This window comes from Centroberyx gerrardi, chromosome 21, assembly GCF_048128805.1.
Source record: "Centroberyx gerrardi isolate f3 chromosome 21, fCenGer3.hap1.cur.20231027, whole genome shotgun sequence".
Taxonomy (NCBI): Eukaryota; Metazoa; Chordata; class Actinopteri; order Beryciformes; family Berycidae; genus Centroberyx; species Centroberyx gerrardi.
In genome coordinates, this window is record NC_136017.1 from 13,877,946 (window position 1) to 13,897,936 (window position 19,991).

At 41.9% G+C, this 19,991-nt stretch overlaps 1 protein-coding gene across 3 annotated transcripts in view; it reads right to left on the reverse strand.

Moving 5' to 3' along the window:
* Positions 1-630: 630 nt before the first annotated feature.
* LOC139914137 (gamma-aminobutyric acid receptor subunit beta-3-like) overlaps positions 631-19,991 on the reverse strand; it is a 58,962-nt gene continuing 39,601 nt past the window's right edge. For 2 of the 3 annotated variants that reach the window (XM_071902348.1, XM_071902349.1), the window contains 6 exons: positions 17,187-17,269; positions 16,259-16,396; positions 10,141-10,293; positions 3,686-3,933; positions 2,552-2,620; positions 631-1,002 (listed from right to left, as the gene is read on the reverse strand). In XM_071902348.1, coding sequence (XP_071758449.1) covers positions 631-1,002; positions 2,552-2,620; positions 3,686-3,933; positions 10,141-10,293; positions 16,259-16,396; positions 17,187-17,269 — 1,063 coding nt within the window. The remainder of the gene's footprint in view (positions 1,003-2,551; positions 2,621-3,685; positions 3,934-10,140; positions 10,294-16,258; positions 16,397-17,186; positions 17,270-19,991) is intronic. The other variant, XM_071902350.2, reaches the window with a different exon arrangement.

A 19,991-nucleotide genomic window follows, 5' to 3' on the forward strand; every position in this document is an offset into this window, starting at 1 on the left:
GAAAAAAGCTTCTGATCTGCACTTTGAAAATGTAATATAACCCAAGGCAAAAAAGGAATCATTTTTTTCACTATGGCTGATCATTACATGCATTAATACTGCATAGGGTACCAGTCAAACATACATTAGTTTGTTCAATGGAATCGTCTGCATTTATCTGACCGCCTGTGTAGTATAAAGGTTATTCATTTTTCTTCACGATAGTTGTTTTTTGATTACAAAAATCTGCATTTTCGTGTCTATTGTTGATTTTTGCAAATACTGTATTGTTTATTCAATTGCTGGCTCTGCATCTCTCTATTTACAAATTACTGAGAGGGCAAATGTTGGGAATTGACATTAACAAGTCCCAATTACAGTACATACTTCTGAAAAAAAAGAAGAGTTTGGTACGAAGGATTCAAAGACTGCAAATATATAAAAAGAATTTTGACGAGAAGTTGGTCCAAGCATCAGTAGTCTTTCTGAGTCTGTTTTTTCTTTTATTGTTGCAGTCTTTGTTTTCTTGATAGATTCCATCACGTAAAAAAGCAACAGAAAAAAGGACAAAAAGAAACAAAACAAAACAAAACCAAAAAAAATTCAAAACAAAACAACAACAGCAAACACCTAAACAAAACGACGGTCCAATCAGACGTAGTAGAGCCAGTAGACGAGGTTGAACAGCGAGAAAACGGAAGGGAAGATGATCCGTGACCAGCGGTCGATGGCGTTCACATCCGTCAGGTCGGGGATTTTGATTTTGAGCTGGGAGGACCGCCTCCGCAGGCGGCTCCGCTTCATCTGGGCGGCCCGGTCCAGGGAGTGGCGGCTGGCGGAGCGCGAGCCGATGCCGCCGCTCTGCTTGCGGTACTGGATGTGCGTCGAGGCCGTGCTGTCCAGCTGCACCATGGACTGAGAGTTCCTAATGTCCGCCACGCTGGTGGTGATCTCGTTCCCCGCCACCTCGTTATGGATCTCCAGGGTGGTGAGCAGGATGTTCCCGTGCCCGTGCGGTTCCGCCTGGAGAGAGAGAAGAAATGAGAGAGCTAATTAACATCATTATGAGCACACAAGTGGAGCCGCTAGAAAGGACACTTCCTGAAGTTTCAAGGCAATCTCTTTCGGTCGCCCAAGACGGGTGCCGCCAAACGCGGTTGTCATGGAGCCGAGCGATTGTCTCATGTGTGGGCATCCAATGGAATGTTCAATGAAATCATGCTTTTGCCATGGCAACAAGTCAGCACTGCGAGTCTCATGCACCAAACTGATACACATTTCCATGACAGCACTGTCTCACTTTCTATGGCAGCCATCTTAAGCTTGCCAGCCAAATGACCATTCAAGATTGTTGACTGACATACCAGCACTTTCCACTCGAGCCTGGTGTCCAGTTCTAAATTTCCTAAAAATCAGTTATGTTTTAGATTGATAAAGCATGACAATTGCCACCACTATGAGGTCTGCTGCCTTGTATAATCCAAAAATCCACCTTTGGAGCTGCAAACTGACAAGATTCAAGATACAATAGCTGACAAGAGTCCTCCTTATAATTTCCCACTGAAACAAAATAAGTCACTACTCAACACTTTAAACACATAGGAGGTACAGCATACTCCATGCTTGTGATCATGTCTGCCACAAAACAAATAAACAATGACGTACAGTAGCGATCATTCATGCAAATGTAGCCACTGTAGAAGTCCCATAGTTCCCTGCATGCAATGCATACAGCAGTGAATTGATGTGGCAATGTTGCCATGACTTTAAGGGGTTTTGTTGGAAAATTCAAATAGTATCCATTTTCAGCCCAAATCAGTTGTTGTTTATATCTTTTGAAAGGTTTCATTCCAAAATGCTATAGACATTTTGGAGAAGAATTGTTGCCTGATGTTCATTGCTCAATATTTTAAAAACACAGATGATAACTTCCTCACTCAAACAACTTTAGTATTATTCATCAATGACTTTTACTTTCATACAGTACCAACAATCATTTTGTGGATCACACATGTTTCACAAGGGTGGATATTTCATTTTGAAACAAAAATCTTCATTTGAAAAAGAATGCTAGCTGCTGCTACTAATGCAGCGTAGACACACTATGGGGGACTTCTACAGTAGCTACCCACAGAAAGTTACACTGATTTGGCACATCCTGACGTGGGCTATGTCACTGTATGAGAGCTTTGTGGGAAATGTCTTTGTTTTTGACAGTACGGCATTTCAACAATGAATTCAGTGATGAAGACTGCAGATAAAGTAGCGTACACAGAGAGCATGCATTCTGAAAGTAGAAAACAGGATCGTATCCAAAACAGCACGACTACCATGTCTTTCATCCAATGTGGAAAAACATGTTGAATTACAACGAAAAAGTCGGAAAGTCAAACTGAATACTCCCGAGATTATGGCAATGTTATGGAAATGTCTGTAGTCATGTCATTCATTCCATGGATGAACAAACGTTATGCGTTATGGCTGAAGAGAAAGAAAAACATCCATGTCAGCTGATGGCGATGGCGGAGTTGACTGAAGAATATTGAGGAGTCCCACCGAACAAACAACTCACCGAGCGTGAGTGGCGAAGACCTTTAACCTGATTGGAGCGTTTTAGGGATGCGGTCCTACTACCTGCCTCCTGAGGAGATGAAGATATTCAGCCACAAATAATTGAGAATGGATTTTCTCAAACCCGACGCATTTTGGCTACTGAAGCCATCGGGCATACAGATGCTTATGAATAATTGAATAATGTAATACAGTTAAATTATGCAATACGTTTTCCTTTTGCTATTTCTTTTCTCATGAGCTGACCAAAAAAAAAAAAGTTCATTTTAGATTTATCACCATGGTTAAGCTGTTTTATCATTTGTGTCCTGTTGGGAAGGGAAAAAAGAAGCAAATTGAATCTTTGTCCTTTCACACTGTCCTTTCCACCATGCTGTCCCGGGGCGTTCTCCTGCGGAAGCGACCCAGTATTCATAGCATATTCATGCCAACATTGGTCCCACTGGCCATTGTGACAAATATTTTAATTTTGTCAGCAATGAGGATTTCAACTTATTCATCTTGAATCTATTAGTGTGTACCTTATTTATTCATTCATTCATTCTTTCAGCCATTTGTTTATTCATTCTTTCATTCATGCATCCCTCCATTCATCTACCCATTTATACCAGTCAAGGCCCATTCACATAGAACAATAACTATAAAGATAATTAGAACTGTAAAAAGATTCAAATCGTTCTAAGTAAATTGAATGTCTGTGTTCCCACTACAGCAATAACTTTAAAATCATCCAAAACTATAACTATAATTTTGCATTGATCTCAGAGAGATGTTTTGGATGCAGGGACACATTTTCAACCAATCAAATTAAAGCTCTAAGAAAGAAGGGGGCGGGAGAATTCGGCAGCTCACTGCATTGATAATAATAATATAATAATAAACTTTATTTGTATAGCACCTTTCAAAACACGGTTTGGTTTGCTGAGGAACTTATCACAGATATCGTTGTAGAGTGAATGTATCGTTATAGTTTATAGTTATCTTTATAGTTATCGTTCTAGATGTGAATGGGCTTTCAGTTTGTGTGTTGTTTTCAATTTCCAACTGAACAAATGCTCGTATGCCGTCCTAACCACGTAAAAAAGTTGAAGTATGACTTGAGAAGCATAAATCCGATCAGCAAATCCCAACTCACCCTCGCAGAGTCGTACTTGGCTGCCCTCTCATTGTTGGCCTTCTCGGCCTTCTCGGCTAGCTTCTTCTGCATCTGCGGGCCCCTCCCGAAGAAGATGTAGTTGACGAAGGCGTACTCCAGCAGGGCCAGGAAGACCATGACGAAGCAGCCCATCAGGTACATGTCGATAGCCTTGACGTAGGGGATCTTGGGCAGCGTCTCTCGCAAGTGGGTGTTGATGGTGGTCATGGTCAGCACCGTGGTGATCCCTTTGGGGGGGGGGAAGAAATATGCCATTTTAATGATCATAGGAATCATTCTTATTGGAAAAACAAATATACAAAACAACGATAGGAACCTGCTTTGTCGTCGGCCAAGAGGCAGCTTCTTCTTCTGTGACAGTATTCAATGAGGAGAGGAGGTAAGTTATGCTTTGATTATATTTGGACAATGTCCAGTTACACTAGCTTCAGTCAGGAGAGGCAGTATCTCTAGTGGAAATCCCTTAGTGAGGAAAAAGAGATGCATTATTACTATTAGTATTAGTATTAGAATCAGTATCAGTATTCATGTTAGTATTAGTATCCATATTTGTATAAGTATTACTATTAGTAGTATATATACTATTAGAATTAGTATCAGTATCAGTGTTAGTATTAGTGTTAGTATCAGTATTAGTGTGGGTATAAATATCCATACTAGTATTAGTATTAGCATTATTACTAGTATCAAGATGAGTATCAGTAACAGTTGTAGTATCCGTACTAGTATTAGTGTCAGTAGTATTAGTATTGGTAATAGTATTAGTATTAATGCTAGTATTAGTAGTGTTAGTATCCCTATCAGTATTGGTATCGGTATTTTCAGTATCAGTATTTATATCAGTATCAGTATCAGCATTAGTCTTAGTATTAGTATTATCTTCCTATCTGCTTTACTCATCTTCCATGAGAACCTAGGCAGGAGTCCTTTTTTCAGTCGGAGTTGATTAATCTCATCTAATTAAAAATGAGCTCAGAACTCAAATACAAACCACGACTCTTGCAGCCTTCTTACATCTGTTTCTCCGCGGGGCTTTAAGACAGAAGCAAACTTGTCCTTGTTTAGAGCATCGCACATTCATTTAGAACATAAGATTTGGGTGAAAGTCACACATCACGTCATTTTTTCTCCAAGGCCTCCTCCTTCCCGATCTCGAAAATCTGGGAGGGTAAATTTGGCACTTAAGTACTTCAAAACTGTCTCATAGTGTAAGCCTGTCCTAAAGGGGCATTTCACCATTTTAAACAGATGTTGGTATCTTGTCAGCAACCTATGGGTCACGTTGGAGAAAACTCCCATCAACTGTCTGAGGCGTTACTATAGAAACTAGGATCTCTTTGAAGAAAACATGTTTGTTCTGTGGTTATTTCTCCTACTGGTTAAGAGGAGGATTGACCCACTACAAGAAATGATTATGTTTGCTGTGGGATTGCCTTGTCGAACGAGTGTGTGTCAGTAAAACAGTTAGAGAGACAGAAAGAAAAAGCGAACGGCGCATGTGTTTTGCTTGTGCGGCCATATGAAACCATTTACGGCTTGGATTCCTGTTTCTGTGTGTACGATCTCGCTGACATGCGCGTACAAGTAGGTGTGCGCATAACCTCCGCTTCATTGAAATGCAAAGGTCTGCCTTGAAACCTCCGACTGCCCCTTGGTCATCAAGCTGAAATAACTCATTAGAATAGTGCTGCATGTATCTGGCCCCCGGCTCTTGGTAACCTTATCCACCGGGGGGTGCCGAATGGCTTAGCGTGATTATTTCGCTATCTCCCGGTATTCCCGGAAAGGCACCTTCGCACATCGTGCATGTGTGTGAGACAGAAAGAGAAAGTGAGAGAGAGAGAGAGAGAGAGAGAGAGAGAGTCACAGAGAGACAGAAATTGTCGCGGAGACAAAGAGACGAGGGAAATTGAATCGGCGGCGGTTTGATACATTTCACGTTATGTCACTTCGCCGCCCATAAACACACGCCTCAACCCGTAAACATGCAAACCCTGACCTCCAATAACGCAATAACGCCATATCTCATCTCATTATAGATATATATGGCAGATATATCTCTACTGCTTTATCTTCCCATACTGGAGAATAAATGGAGCCTATCAGTAGCCGGGCCGCTCGTATAACACACACGGACATGGTTTTAGTATGTGTGTGTGTGTGTGTGTGTACGTGCTTGCGTGTGTGGTTTCATAAAGTACAGTGAGGAGACAAGGGGCATGAGGGGGGTGGGGGAGCTAAGGTCAATCTAGCCCTTAGTGTGATTTATTGGCACATTACAAGGCCAACACCGCTTGTGTGTGTGTGCGTGTGTGTGTGTGTGTGTGTGTATATCAGGGAGAGATAGGGGGGAAAAGCGCGTCGTCGTGAATGTGTGTGTGCGCTTGTGCTACGTCTCTTCCCCTTTGGCTCTCTATTGGATGGTGCAATCTCTAGGGTTTTTTTGCTTAACGACAGCCTTGTTCTTTATAGGTGTTCTCTCAGCTGTGCCATTACTCTCTGTCCTTCACCCCCCCCCCTTCTCTTTCTCTCTCTCTCTCTCTCTCTCTTTCTCTGTCCCTCCCTCTCTCTGTTCAGACAATTTAATCAAAGGGTCCTGTGCCCATGGGCCTCCCTCCTTTTTCATCATGCCGCTGGACTCTCGGGGGAGAAATATAGTTTTATGGGGTTTCTCTCGCTCTCTGTCTCCCTCTCTCCGTCTCTTTCTGTCGCTCTCTCTCTCTCCATCTCTCTCTGTCTCTTTCCATTGTTCTCTCCCTCCCTCTTAGTCTGTTTTCGAGTCTCTCTCCCACCTCTCCCCCTCTCTATCGCTCTCTCATTCACTCAATTTCTCCCGCTCTCTCTCTCTCTCCCACCTCGTTTATCCTTTATCTCTTTTTCCCCAGATCCCACCATCATTTATCGGTGGTTTCCCTCTTTGCTTTCGTTGCACCTCTGTCTGCCCCCCCCCCCCACCACCACCTCTCTAGTTATGCGTTTCCGAGTCTCTTTCTACCTTAACGACCATAGCAAAGGCACAGAGCAATCAAATCTCCTATAATCACAAACCAATAGGCCATTGGCAACATAGCCCAACACTGTAAAAAATAAAAGCCATCAAGTAAAATGCTTAAAAAAGTCAATGGATGTTAACTATGTGAGTGGTGTCATGCCTTGTTATGGCACCGGTAGCAAAGTGTCAGCTCTCTAGACAGTTTGCACATTGCTGAGGCTTGTGTATATAGTGTATAAGGCCATAAAACAAGCCAGTGCCAAGTGAACTCTATCATACATGACAGCACAAACTGTTAGCTATGTAGTTAGCATGCACAGCGGTTCGGAAGACTGGTCAGTTTGGGAGTCTATGGTCCAGAAAAGGGAGGTTTTCCAGTGCTGGGAGGACCATCGAAGGTCCAGCGCAATGCAAAGTGAGCTCAAACCTGCGTGTCTACTGTTACACTAACAGTGCTCCCTAACCAATTACAGCAAATGCCCGCACCTTGACAGTTGATATAATATGATTACGAGCGCAGGGCACGACCGGTGGAAATGGGTTTCAACCCGATTACGGGACGAGCGGGTCATTTGTATCTTTGCAATGCTTCGGAATCGCTCGGGAAAATGAGATTCTCCCTCAAACAATTCAATTGTTCGCCTGCTGCCTCCTTGAATTGATTCCTCTCTGATCATTACACTGCTCTTAGGTTTGCACACACACACAAAAAAAAGCAGAGACGCGCACACAGTCAAGCAGACACACTCGCACACTCTTCCCCATCTAGGGCACCTGCTGAAAGCTCGTAATGATCCATCAGGAGTAGTGAATGGTCCTCCGGTTGCCTCTTAGCTGAAGAAGCACACACCGGATATTGCAGCTAGTGGGACTTCACACAGACACATCCACTCACACACATACTCACACACACGCACACACATCTACACACAAAGACATACGGTAATGACCGGATATTGCATCCAGCATGCCTTAACGAAAGAAAGCCCACCAGCTCTGCTAAAAGGCAAACACGGGTGGATGTGAAACACAAACATACACACGCGCACGGACACACACACACACACACACGCTTTCCAAATATCCGTTCCGATCTCTAACGAGTTGTATGTAGTGGGAGATAAGAGTGGAGGAGGAGGAGGAGGAGGAGGAGGAGGAGTTGCAGCAAGGTGCTGGATCAGGGCAAGTTTTCTGAAAAGCATTATCATGTGTTAAGGTCATCACAGCTCCATTATCTATCCGTCCACGTTAAAGATGATGTAAGCGCTAAGGCAACGCACAACTGTTGTGCTGCTTTTGCTTAACGAAGGACAGAAGTGACTGAACATTGAATGATTCAATAGAAAAGAATAGAAAATAGAATAGAAAAGATGGAATGGAAATAAAAAATGCGAAGATGACGTGATTTATTGTATGTTCGAGGTGATGCCTCCACTTTTGAGGCTATCTGGCTGGAAAAAAACACTTTGGAATTTTGAAATTATAGTTGGATATGTTACAAAAATGAAAATATTTTATAGAATGAATTGCAGTGTCAACAAAATGTCCTATTTAACATCAATGGAGCAGCTCCTGGCAATGTATTTTAATGGTATTTTAGATTCTATGGTAAATTTTATGATAACTACAACTAAATTGGGCCTTTGCTGGTAGTTTATTATGCTTGGACTCCCTCTTTTTATGATGACACCAGACTTTACATGATTGTTCCAAGCAATCAATAATTTGGCGCGCCTTGACAGCAGCAGTCAATATTTTGGTATGCCCTTTTCCATGTGATCAATAATTTGGTGCGCCTCAGAAATTCACTGTGTTTTGTTTCAAGCAGTCATTCATTTGGGATGTCATGTTCTTGGCAATTAATAATTCGGTGTGACCTGGAATTTGGTGTTTTGCACATTTTTGTGGCACCAAAAAGTTTTTGGACACAAAAAAATTTCCTGACACAGTGGTTTGTTGCCACGCCAGTGATGAGAAACATCACTGAAGCGGAGCTCCCTTTAGAAGCTTGGCTTGGCTTCTAACGCTCCCAAACACCTGGGAGAGGATCTACAATGCCAATGCGTCACTGAAAGAAAACTGGATAATTACCCTCTTCCTAGCAAGACAGTGTGTACCTATAATGTGAACAATTTATGTGTTAATTATGATTTAAACCCTGCCTGCTGGTTGGTACGCTTAGTCCATTGTATTAATTATATTATGTTCATTACCTTCATCGCCTTCATATTATGATTTTGGTTCTTCAGTATGGGTCACAAGGTTAATGCTTGATTCCTCATATGTCAAACTAAACTGCGCAGTATCTGACACTGACTAGACTGTATTGTAACCCCCTGCGAAGAATTACAATAACTACAAACCAGCGAACTGCTGCTTCCATCTCTGCCTTTGTTTATTGCTCACCAGAGCCCCAGAGTGAGTGGGCGTTTCAACCCAGATTAGCACTCTTCAATAATAACACGTTTTTTTTCAGTATTCTTATTAGAGACCACTTCTATTTGTAGCTCCGCTCAGTAACCAAAGCGAGTACAGACCAAGGTATGACCCACTCTGTTCCAAGCCAAGGTCATGGATTCATGTTTTTGCCCCACGGAGGGGCAAAGCAGAAGCCAAACACAGATACAGACACAAAAACCCCCCATACAAATGCATATTGAGGACGTTTACATGCACACCAACACCCCAATTACCGGCGGTAATCAGCTTAAGGCAATATTTTGATTATGACGTTTACACGGTTCGAGGTAACGCTTTGAACATTTCTCTAATAACCCACTTTACATGGATTCATTTAATAAATCAGTCTACCGCTCGTCACTCCGCTGCACTGCGCCATGTTGTTTGCTTTGTAAATAAATACAACATCAGGGTTACTGCGTCTGGCGACCTTTGACATCTGCAGTTTGAAAAAAAGCCAAAAGAAATCTGACTAAGGCTTTCACATGCCCCAATAAATGGAAAGATTGAGCAGAAATCTAGCTGTGTTAACCGGTTTATGCTTACTCCCGATCAAGATAATCAGATAAAGGCGTTTACATGACAATTTCAAAGTCAGAGTATTGCCTTAATCAAATAATAAGATGCTTATTGATGTATGCCAGGTGTAACGTCTTAAACCTTTTTTTAGCCCAGGACAAGGAAGGAATTTTTTAAAATCTTTTCCTTAAAAACTAGCTCTTTTAGTCTTGAGTACAGTAGACTTAATAGACACATATTTCCAAGTCCTGTCCTCCTCAGCTTTGTGAGTCACCAGCCTCCACTGATCCCAGGACACCATGAGAAGTTTAGTCTATTACTGTGGGACCCGGGTTCATGAAAACATATTGCTGCTCTTTGCCTCCCGGGAATCCACCAGAAGTGAGGCTCGCAGCCAATTTCGCTTCCTGACCGCTCATTTAAGGAGCCAACTATCGGCTCCTTAACAAATACGTTTTCTCACCTAGAGCCACTCTGGCAGCGGAGGCGTCGTAGTTTATCCAGAAGGAGACCCAGGAGAGGATGGTAATCAGGATGGACGGCATGTACGTCTGCAGGATGAAGTAGCCGATGTTCCTCTTCAGCTTGAAGCTCAGAGACAGACGAGGGTAGGCACCTATGGAAAGAGGAAAGGGACAAAACAATGAGCAAGGTGCCGCAGTGACTGAAACAGTGCATTTTTTATCTTGCGTTAAGACGAAATTTTCAATGGACAGGAAAAATTATTAGGAGATGAAAAATGTAAGTGCTTGGGTCATGATACCTGCAATAAAACTACAAAGACAGATTTGGTTCCAGTGAAAACAAAAAAAACAACAATATCTATTGATGAGATTAAAAAAGTGATCTAAAAAATTCTGTCAAAATGCAAATTTCATTGAAAATGTTGATAAGGAAAAGCAACATCTTGGCTGATTTTTTCTTCCAAGGAGCATGCAGGGACACCTTGTGTTTTTGTTTCAGTTTCCATGACTACACCGACAGCATGGGTTGGATTTATCGCCATGGTAACAAGCATCCCCTCGCTAGCGCACGCACACACACGCCGGTACACACACACGCCGGCACACACACACACGCAACTGTAACCCTATTTCATGATGATTTGACACAATATACAGGATGGTGATAAAAATTTCAGCACACAGTTTTTCTTTTTGATGATATATCAATTTTCCACATCCCATCCACCTACATAATTCATACCATGATTCTGTGGGTTTCGGCATTAATGCAAGTATAATAGCTTTATAAATGCATGTAGCAATGCCTGTGAGGCTTCTTAATTCAGGAATTTAAAATTAGATTCCTCACCATGATCTGCTATGAGAAAGCATTATGTCATTTCTTTCCCATGAGCTGGTATGAGAAATTCTCACAGACTGTTTTTTTTTTTTACTCATGATCTGATAGAAGAAAAGGGCAATGCATGATTTACCATGAATCTCCCAGAGTATGTGTCTTTATGGATTGAATGTATGGCTCATTACTCCCGTTATCCTTGGCTATTTGTCATTTTCGTTTTATATTGGAGGATAAGTGGAGGCCATTTCACTGAAATTTCCAATCCGTGGGTGATAAGTGGGAGTTTCATGTTTCAGCCAAGGCTACTCGTGGTGAGCGTGGGTCCAAATCGACTCCACACTTGTGTGAAGATGGATAGATAGTCACTCTGGGAAAACCGTGCAATCTCATTAAGATTCTGCACCTATGGTAGGTTGCAATAAAAATCCCAACATGTCCTTCATGAAATTTTCACCAGGCACGATGGCAAACATGGGCTGAATCAGAAAGGAAATCTGTGAATAATCTGGTTTTGGCCTGTGTGTTCACAAAATACACTGGGGCAGCGTCTTGGATCAATTTTTCTCTTTGATAATGATCACAACTTTGATAATCGTCACAACACAGACAAGACTAGATTAGCACTACTCACACTTCTTCACATGCAAAGGGGCTAACTTTGTAAGTATGTATGTATGTAAATAGATGGTGTGCCAAAAATCTTTTTTGCATGTTGACAGTTCCAAATGGCAGATGAAATTTAAATGAAATTTGAAGACTTCATTACTCAGAGGGTTACTGACGTAAACTGCACACAGCACGCTCATGTTTACCAACCCCGCTGGTCTGTGATGCTTTATAACAAATGATACCAAAGGGACGAGAGAGGAAGAGATCTAACCAGTGTCTAAAATTACGTTTTTGTCTCACTTGCAAACTAAATTAATCTACATTTTCCATGGAAATATCTCAGCCTGTTTTCGATGCTAGTTCCTGTATAGAACCAGTTACTGTGTGTGAAATATTCAATAAAGAGACGAGCAGTTTTAATTTAACACTTGCTCACTCACTTAAACAATGGATCAAGTAATTCATCATGACATGACTTCACTCCATGGGAATAATGTGAAGCTTCAACCTTAGGTTAGTTAACCATCCAGACAGTGGAGAATCATGAGTGAAAGTTTGCAGAAGTTTAGACTCTAGTGCCAGCGTATTACGATTGACTCGCGGTCAGAGAGTGTACGGTGGCCAGCAGGGACAAAGCTTAAAAACAGGCAAAGAAGACCAAAGACTGTAGGCTGTATAACCAAGGAATTCAAATGTCAATGCACGAACACTTATTGATGTATCTGCCAAATAGGAGAACATAGGACAAATCTACGGGGGATGGGATGCTCTTCTCTGTTGCAGCTTCATTTTGTGATTCAGGCTGCTAAGTTGGATGCATTTTTACATACGAATCTTGCCTAGTGTCGCTTGCATGCAAACAAAATAGCCAAATTATTCTGATCATTCCCTGGAACCCTTTTGGAAGGCCCTCCAAAGTATTGTGGACAGCCATGTTTGGCCTGCAGGCCCCGCTTTTGGCAGCCATGAGCTATCTCAACGGTGAAACGCTGAACATACATTACATTGTGAATGGTACGGACTGTCACTAGTCTTAAAATAACCCATTGACTCCTTTTGATGCATCAATGTAATGGTAGCTCCTCCAGCTTGAATAAGAACCGAATATCTTTGCAGTAACAGATGCAGAAGAAGTGGTTTTAGAGAAAAGGGGAGTTTGAGGTTCACTGCATGTGGGCGTCTAGAACTGGCTGTAACTGCTACGCCAAACAACACCAGTGAGTGGGTGGAACACCATGTGTGAGGCTGAGGAGGAGGAGAGGGGGAGGCAGAGGAGGAGGAGGAGGAGGAGGAGGATGAGGGAAGTGACGATGATGATGATGATGATACAACAATAACGTCAAGGAGAGAGGGGTGGATGGGAGCACGAGGGTGTAGGAGGTCTGCACTCGACCCAGAGCGTCACTGGTGGAATGTTTTTTTGTTTTTGTCTTTTCAACCTCGTAGCAGTTAGTTTGGTCTCTGGACTGTCCAGTAACCACAGGGTTGCAGGTTTGATCCTGCAATAGCCAATATGTCTTTGACCAAGACTCTGAGCTACAGTCAGGGTTCCCACACTCACTTGGACATCAAATTTAAGGTCTTTTCAATGACTTTCTTGTTCTTGTTTAGTGAAATTGAAGGTTAAGACATTGGGGTAAGACATGACACTGGTCAAATTTCATAGAGGCCTTGTTTTTTTACTCATGATCTTGTCAAGTCAAGAAATCCTGATGAAATCCTTCATTCAAAACTGCTGCTATACACCAACACAAATGTACAAGTCAGAAGATCACAAATGTTCATCCTCAGACCAAGAGAGGTCCAGAGAGCTGAGGCATAATGATGAATTTGGGTGATATATTTTACTTTCAAGGCCATGCATCCATTTTCAAAATCTTTTAAGGCCTTATTTTACGTTTTCTCAAACTTTCAAGGATTTTCACAGCCTGTGGGAATCCTGTACGGTAAAAGCCAAAAACGTTGAAGTAACGACGACATGAGAGCGGCTATTATCTCAGTGATCTTGACGATGATGAAGGCGACACTGAGGATGAAGACAATGATGAAGGTGATGACAAGCAAACAAGCGAGTCGTTATTGCAATGAGCCTCTGCAGACACAAACTCACGTACACACGCATGCATATACATATGGACATGCGAGTGTTGACACGCGTACACACACACACACACACACTCAAACTGGCAGTGTTTGTATGTGTGCTTAGAGGAGAATAATTGATGTTGTGGGTCTCATTCCACATGAATATATGATGCCCTGAATCCTGGGCTGTTTTTCTGTTAGAGAGCCGGAAGAAACAGCAGGGTAATTGGCATCCCTCACACTACAGAGAGAGAGAGAGAGAGAGAGACAGAGACAGAGAAAGACAGAGAGAGAGAGAGAGAAGGAGGACAAGATATAAAGCGAGGGAAGAAACGAGAACAAAAAAAGGAGAGGGAGAAATGAAGGACAAGAGAGAGACAGAAAGCGAGAGAGGGCAGGAATAGAGACAGAAATGAGAGGTAGAAAAAAGACAGATCATTTCGCGAGATGGGGAGGGAATTAAAGACTGAGAGGGGAAGAGAGAGAATGATAGAGAAAGAGAGAGATAGAGTAAGAGAGAGAGAGAGAGAGAGAGAGAGTAAAGCCAGCGGCACATGTAATGGAGGAAACCTGGTCATTAGCCAGCCTTGCGGGGAGCCTTTGATGTGCTCCACACATCCTGCCAGGAGCGCGGAAGCAGACCGCTGGACACTAAACTTTAATAGTCGCCACCCACGGGGGACGCGCCGCTGCTCGCAAACAAGTGCACTCCGGCGCACTCGCCTCGGCACATTCAGACGCGGTTCAGACATGAGAGCGTAGCCGGCGACGGTGATAAACACAGCGCGGCACATGTGCGCAAATGTGAGCGCGCAGATACGGGCGAAGATGCAGACGCACGCAGACACACATGCAGCGGGAAATGAGGGCAAAAGCAGAGGATGCGGTAGCTCCGGAGCTCAAACGGCGACTCAGAGCGAGGCACTTGTGGAAAGAGCGAGAGGGAGAAGATAATACTGTACTGTGTTTCTGCAGAAGATCTGTTAATAATAACCAAATAGCAAAGAACGGAAAGATTTACGTCGTTCGCGGCCTGTTACAGGCGTTCCCTATGAGCATTGCTGTAAGAAATGATGTGAATAAATGTCACACAGCTTTTATTTACCCTCTGTGGCTCTTGAAATCAGTAGAGTGGGGCAGAGAAGCTGCTTCTGAATGTGTCTCCGTTGGCCAGATTATATGGCGGCTGGTTAGGGAGCGTCAATAAACTACTGTGCGTGAATGTTGACATAAAAATCGGCTTCAATAGGTTCTGAATGTACAACACAAAAACAGCAGTTGAAGCTCACAGAATGTCTCCACTGACAGAGAATATACTTGAAGGGTGTCATTTATTTACATGTAACAAGAGGTGGTGGAATGATTCTCCTCCAACATGGATGCATTACATGAGATGAGTTAAAAAAGAGAGTGTAACCCCCCCCCCCCCCCCCTTATATCTTTCCCCCCGCATACAACACTCCAAATGTTTCCCATGCAACTATTGACGCACTACATTATATATTGCATAAATGTGTCACCCTGTCTTCTAATTAATTGCCCTCGAAGATGAACTCCTCTCAAGGGAGTGGCCATTGCGCACCTATAAATAACGCTTGATTGACGTGTTTCACAACAGGATTTAATGACGGCAATCACGACATGAGGTTTACAAGTTGTGCACGCCTCGTTCTTGTCTTTTTACTGAGCATCAGTGTTTCATCTTTGATCAATAAACACTCATAAGGGGTTTGGAAGATAATTCTGGTGTGCTGCAGGCACAGTACTGTTAGGGTTACATCACTGCTGGCTTTGTTTACGTAGTGATTAATTGGATTGAAAATACATTTTTTCACTCTGAAAGTTATTGTCTAAGCTTTTGATACAAGGACAGACAGTATGTGACAGCTAAACATGTTGTACATTTATTTTGAGGCTATAGGAGGCCTTCTTTGTAAACAATGGACTATGATGATAATATATGTAAAAGCACTGAAAATTTAGAATCAATTGCTTTTGTCCAATAAATTGCAGATTGTATCTTTATCTAAATTTGTGAATATTAGAACCAAACCATACATTCCAATTTCACCTACGTCCGTAGACTACACTCAGGGTAAAGAACCACCTGACTATGAGAAGTTATACTTTAAGTGCATGGACACATTTTGCTCTGTAAATCACCGCAATTCCACCATGTTTTGGAAAGTAATGCCGAGTCATTCTATCGTCATCGCAACAACTGCTGTTTTTTGAAGGATACTTCAAAGGTAGCGCGTTTCCCCACTTCAACCCAATTAGAGGCACTGACAAACATAACTTTGGCTCTGAGGATTTAAGATCAACAGATCTAGGTTTGGCACAGATTTGTTTGCTACGGGAATTGATTATATAATTACCTTGAAAACAGGCCTACCCTTGACTTGGAACAATATCACGGAAATGCTGCACATGAAATGTACGTCTGTCTAAAATGTGAGACCCATGGGTCGCGGTGTCATCTATTACTCCCAAAGGAAATTCAGTTTGTGAAGGTCCAGGCCCATAATACACAGTGTGCACCATACACAACACATTACACAAAAACATATAACATTGTTTACCTGTGGAAAAGACTACGTTTCTGGAAACCAACTTGTAATCGACGATGGAGAACTGAGGCAGCTCGATACGCGTCACCCCCGTTACCGCCGTCTCTCCTCCCTTCCAGTAGAACTCAATGTCGTCTGTGGTGTAGCCATCTGTAGCAGTAGACACACACACACACACACACACACACACACACACACCAAGGTGTAACCATCTGTCTAACGATCATCGGAGACCAAGATATGCAGTGTTGCTGATCATCCAACTGGGCTGTCATTTGGGAAGAAAAAAAAAAACATGTTTTGAAGTTGTTTCCAAGAACCAGAAGTTGCTTTGAAAAGCAAAATCAGCTAATGGGTTCATTTGAGTTCAGTCAAATGTCAAAAGAATTCAAAAGTAGCTGACTTGTCTTCTCACCTTACATGTTCCCCCTTCAGATTTTTGGACTCTTTTCTTTTTCTTATGTATTATTATTGAAGATGTAATAATTCAAAGTATTTATTAAATCATTGAAATGATCTTGAATTTGCTAAATTTGAACATAGACACCAAAACCATGCATGTGTCCCTGGTAGATCATTTGCTCCAGTGTTCCATGCTAACACTTTAGCATACACTATGCTGAGTGATGGTCTATGTTCTCATAGCTTAATGGGTAAGTTCACCAATGGGCCAATTTCCCATAAATTCGGTGTATTCCTTAAAAGTTGGCTGATGATTTCTGCCACTCATTGCATTGCCATATATAGCAAACCCCACCCTTCTGGCACTCTGAGTAGATTTAAAACAAATGTTGAAGGACTTAAAAAGAAAAAGAAGAATGACTCAGGCTTGATACTGCGCTGCTCAAACTGTAATATTTCTCTAACGGGACAGTGTGGATTTCTTTTTAAGCTCTGGCAGTGTGAATGTTGGCCCCGGAGGCATCAGGCCTCTACTCACAGCTCTCTATCTCCAGAGTACAGTTCTGTTCGTCCAGGGGATACCTCCTCAGATCCATCATGCACGCTGCGGTCGTCGTGATCCTGAAAAAGAAGACACAGGCCAAGGAAGAGAGGGAGGGAGAGAGAGAATAGATTTTAGATATGCAATTGAGGTAGACTGTGTATTGAGAAAGACAGAGAAGAGGAGTTGTTTTGCTTTTACTTGAGAAGTAAAGAATGAAGGAAGGAAAGAAGAATGGAAGGAAAGAATGGAAGGAAGGGATGAGCGAGCATTTTTCTGGTGCCTTTGGATTGCCATGATAAAAACAGGTAAGTAGGTGAGTCTAGCTACTTAACAGGGAAGCTTCAGGGAGTCTGGAATGCAATTAGATCGGTAAAGCATTAAGGTGATACCACTTGACTTTCTCTTATCTTCTTTAAGAGGAACTAAATGTCCATTTGTCTTTACTCCAAGTTCCTTGATTGGTTTCAGATTACTGGAGGCCATTGACACCGTAATCCAAAACGAGTCTTCCTCCACCTCCAAGGTAAAATGCAGACTGTGAAATACTATATATAATTATCCTACAGATCACCAACAGAGAAGAAGTCCTCACTCTTGTGTCCTCACTGTGTTTTACTGCTGAAAACAAAAATTGGCTACACTCCACTCACTAATGAACTGAAATCTCCTGAAAATAAAAATCATAATAAAGCGCCACAGTTCGCCACAGTTTAGCGCATGCTCACCTGAAATGGGCTGTCATGAGTAGGTATCCCTTTGTTTTTAGGATTTACGAGCTCAAAAGGTTGATAATCAGTCGGTTAAAATAAGAAGCAGGGTGAGATGTAAATTCAAAATGATTCAGGCTGGGTCTGCCCTGATTAAAAGCCTGCCTCTCTTACAGCTTGGCAGTAAGCCACTGGATTTCTTCATTCAGTTAAGACTCTGTTAAGACTGTGGAAACCCATTAGATGAAAACATTATACTAAAACATTATAATACCATGACATTAGGCCTGCAAGATATGGACATATTGTGATTATTTTTACACATATTGCAGTTGCCATGTATTTTTTAATGTCGTGTTTTGTTATAAATCTACATTACCTTTTGAAGTGGTTTGAAACCCTTCTAATAGTAATGGTAGATTATGGGAATATCTTCATTGGACTTCCCACAGATGACCTAACTCCTTATATCCTTATATATAGCATCCTGTCTGCCAGATGATTCTCCCTCCCACTACTTTTTCATTGTGTGCATCATCAAAATGCATTTAAAAATGCACATATTTCAGTCTCATTATATTAATATGTATAATATATATCAATATAAATATTGTATTCTTTGATACTGTGATAGGAATATGAATTCAGCATATTTTTCAGCCCCACCTTGCATAAATTGATGTAACAATGAGTATCACAAACATCGCTGTCATAGATCTCCCTCTGCTATTCTTTTGATCTCTCTATTGCATTAAGAGGTCTAGTAGCCCACAGTGCTAAGTGCTATGAACTCCACTTGCATAAACAAGCACGCCTGCATGACTGTGTGTTATGTGCGCAGACATACACGCACACACAAACACTGAAACACACACCTACAAACACGCACGCATACGCACCAGCATGTAAGTATGCATGCAAGCACACACACACTTTTTGCTTTGCACTCTAATAATTCAAAGCATGCATCCATATTCATAGGTCACACTAACTCTTCTGAACCTTTCTGACTAAAAGATCAATGGAAATTCAAAACAAGGGCTTTGTGGAACAAATATCAAACAACGGCGGCTGCCAGCCACACAGTGCATTAATTCACCCTCTAGTCTGTACGCACTTAATTTCACTGGTGATCTCAGATTCAATTCAATTCAAACTTTATTTTGGACTCACAAAGGGTCCATAGCATATAAAAAGAAAGAAAACAAGACATACAAAATAAAACCACAACAATTCATCATTCAATTTAAAAAACAATTCGTATGTAGGCTATCTCGCCAGTGTTTTCTGAGCCTGGATGTGTACCGAGAGCAGCTCTTCCTAGGGCTGGTTAAAGCCTCTATGATGCTGTTCTCTGACTCATCCAAGCGACACATAAAATTGTACATCAGATGTCTTAAAAGTGCCTCACATGTAGGGACACCAGAGAACACAAACAGTTGACTGGCACTATGCCATCTGGGAACCTGAAGCAGCAACCTCATAGCATCATTGTAAGCCACTATGAGCCTCCGCATACTACTTTTCCTGTAGCAGCACCAAAGATGAGCTGTATACAGAGGTGTGCAGAAAGCTCTAAATAATGAGCGTTTTACATTGACAGAACACATACTAAACTTGCGAAGCAACATATTGGCCTGAGCATATATTTTACAACACTGTCGGTAAATATCTCTGTCATCATTCAAATCATCAGTGAGAAAATGGCCTTGCATATCATGAGAGGAATATCGTACAAGATTGTATGTTCACATGTTAAAAATAACCACAAACACTGTAGAGTCCAGTTTATGTCACAGAAATTATATAGAATCACTAATCAACTGTGAAAATCTGGGTTGGGAAATCAAATGAGTAACACAATGGGAACATCTTGACACTGGGAACTGAGTATATTTTTGACCCTGTGACTCACTTGCTGGGAGCATTGCTCATTTGCATTGCCCAAATATTACCTTGTACATCACCACCCTAACAGCAAAAACACTAAACTACACTTGCATTGCTACACTATACTGTGAAACACAAATTGTAAAACTGAGTTAGACTACATCTAGCATCATTTTTAGAAGACAATTTGAATGAATGGTTG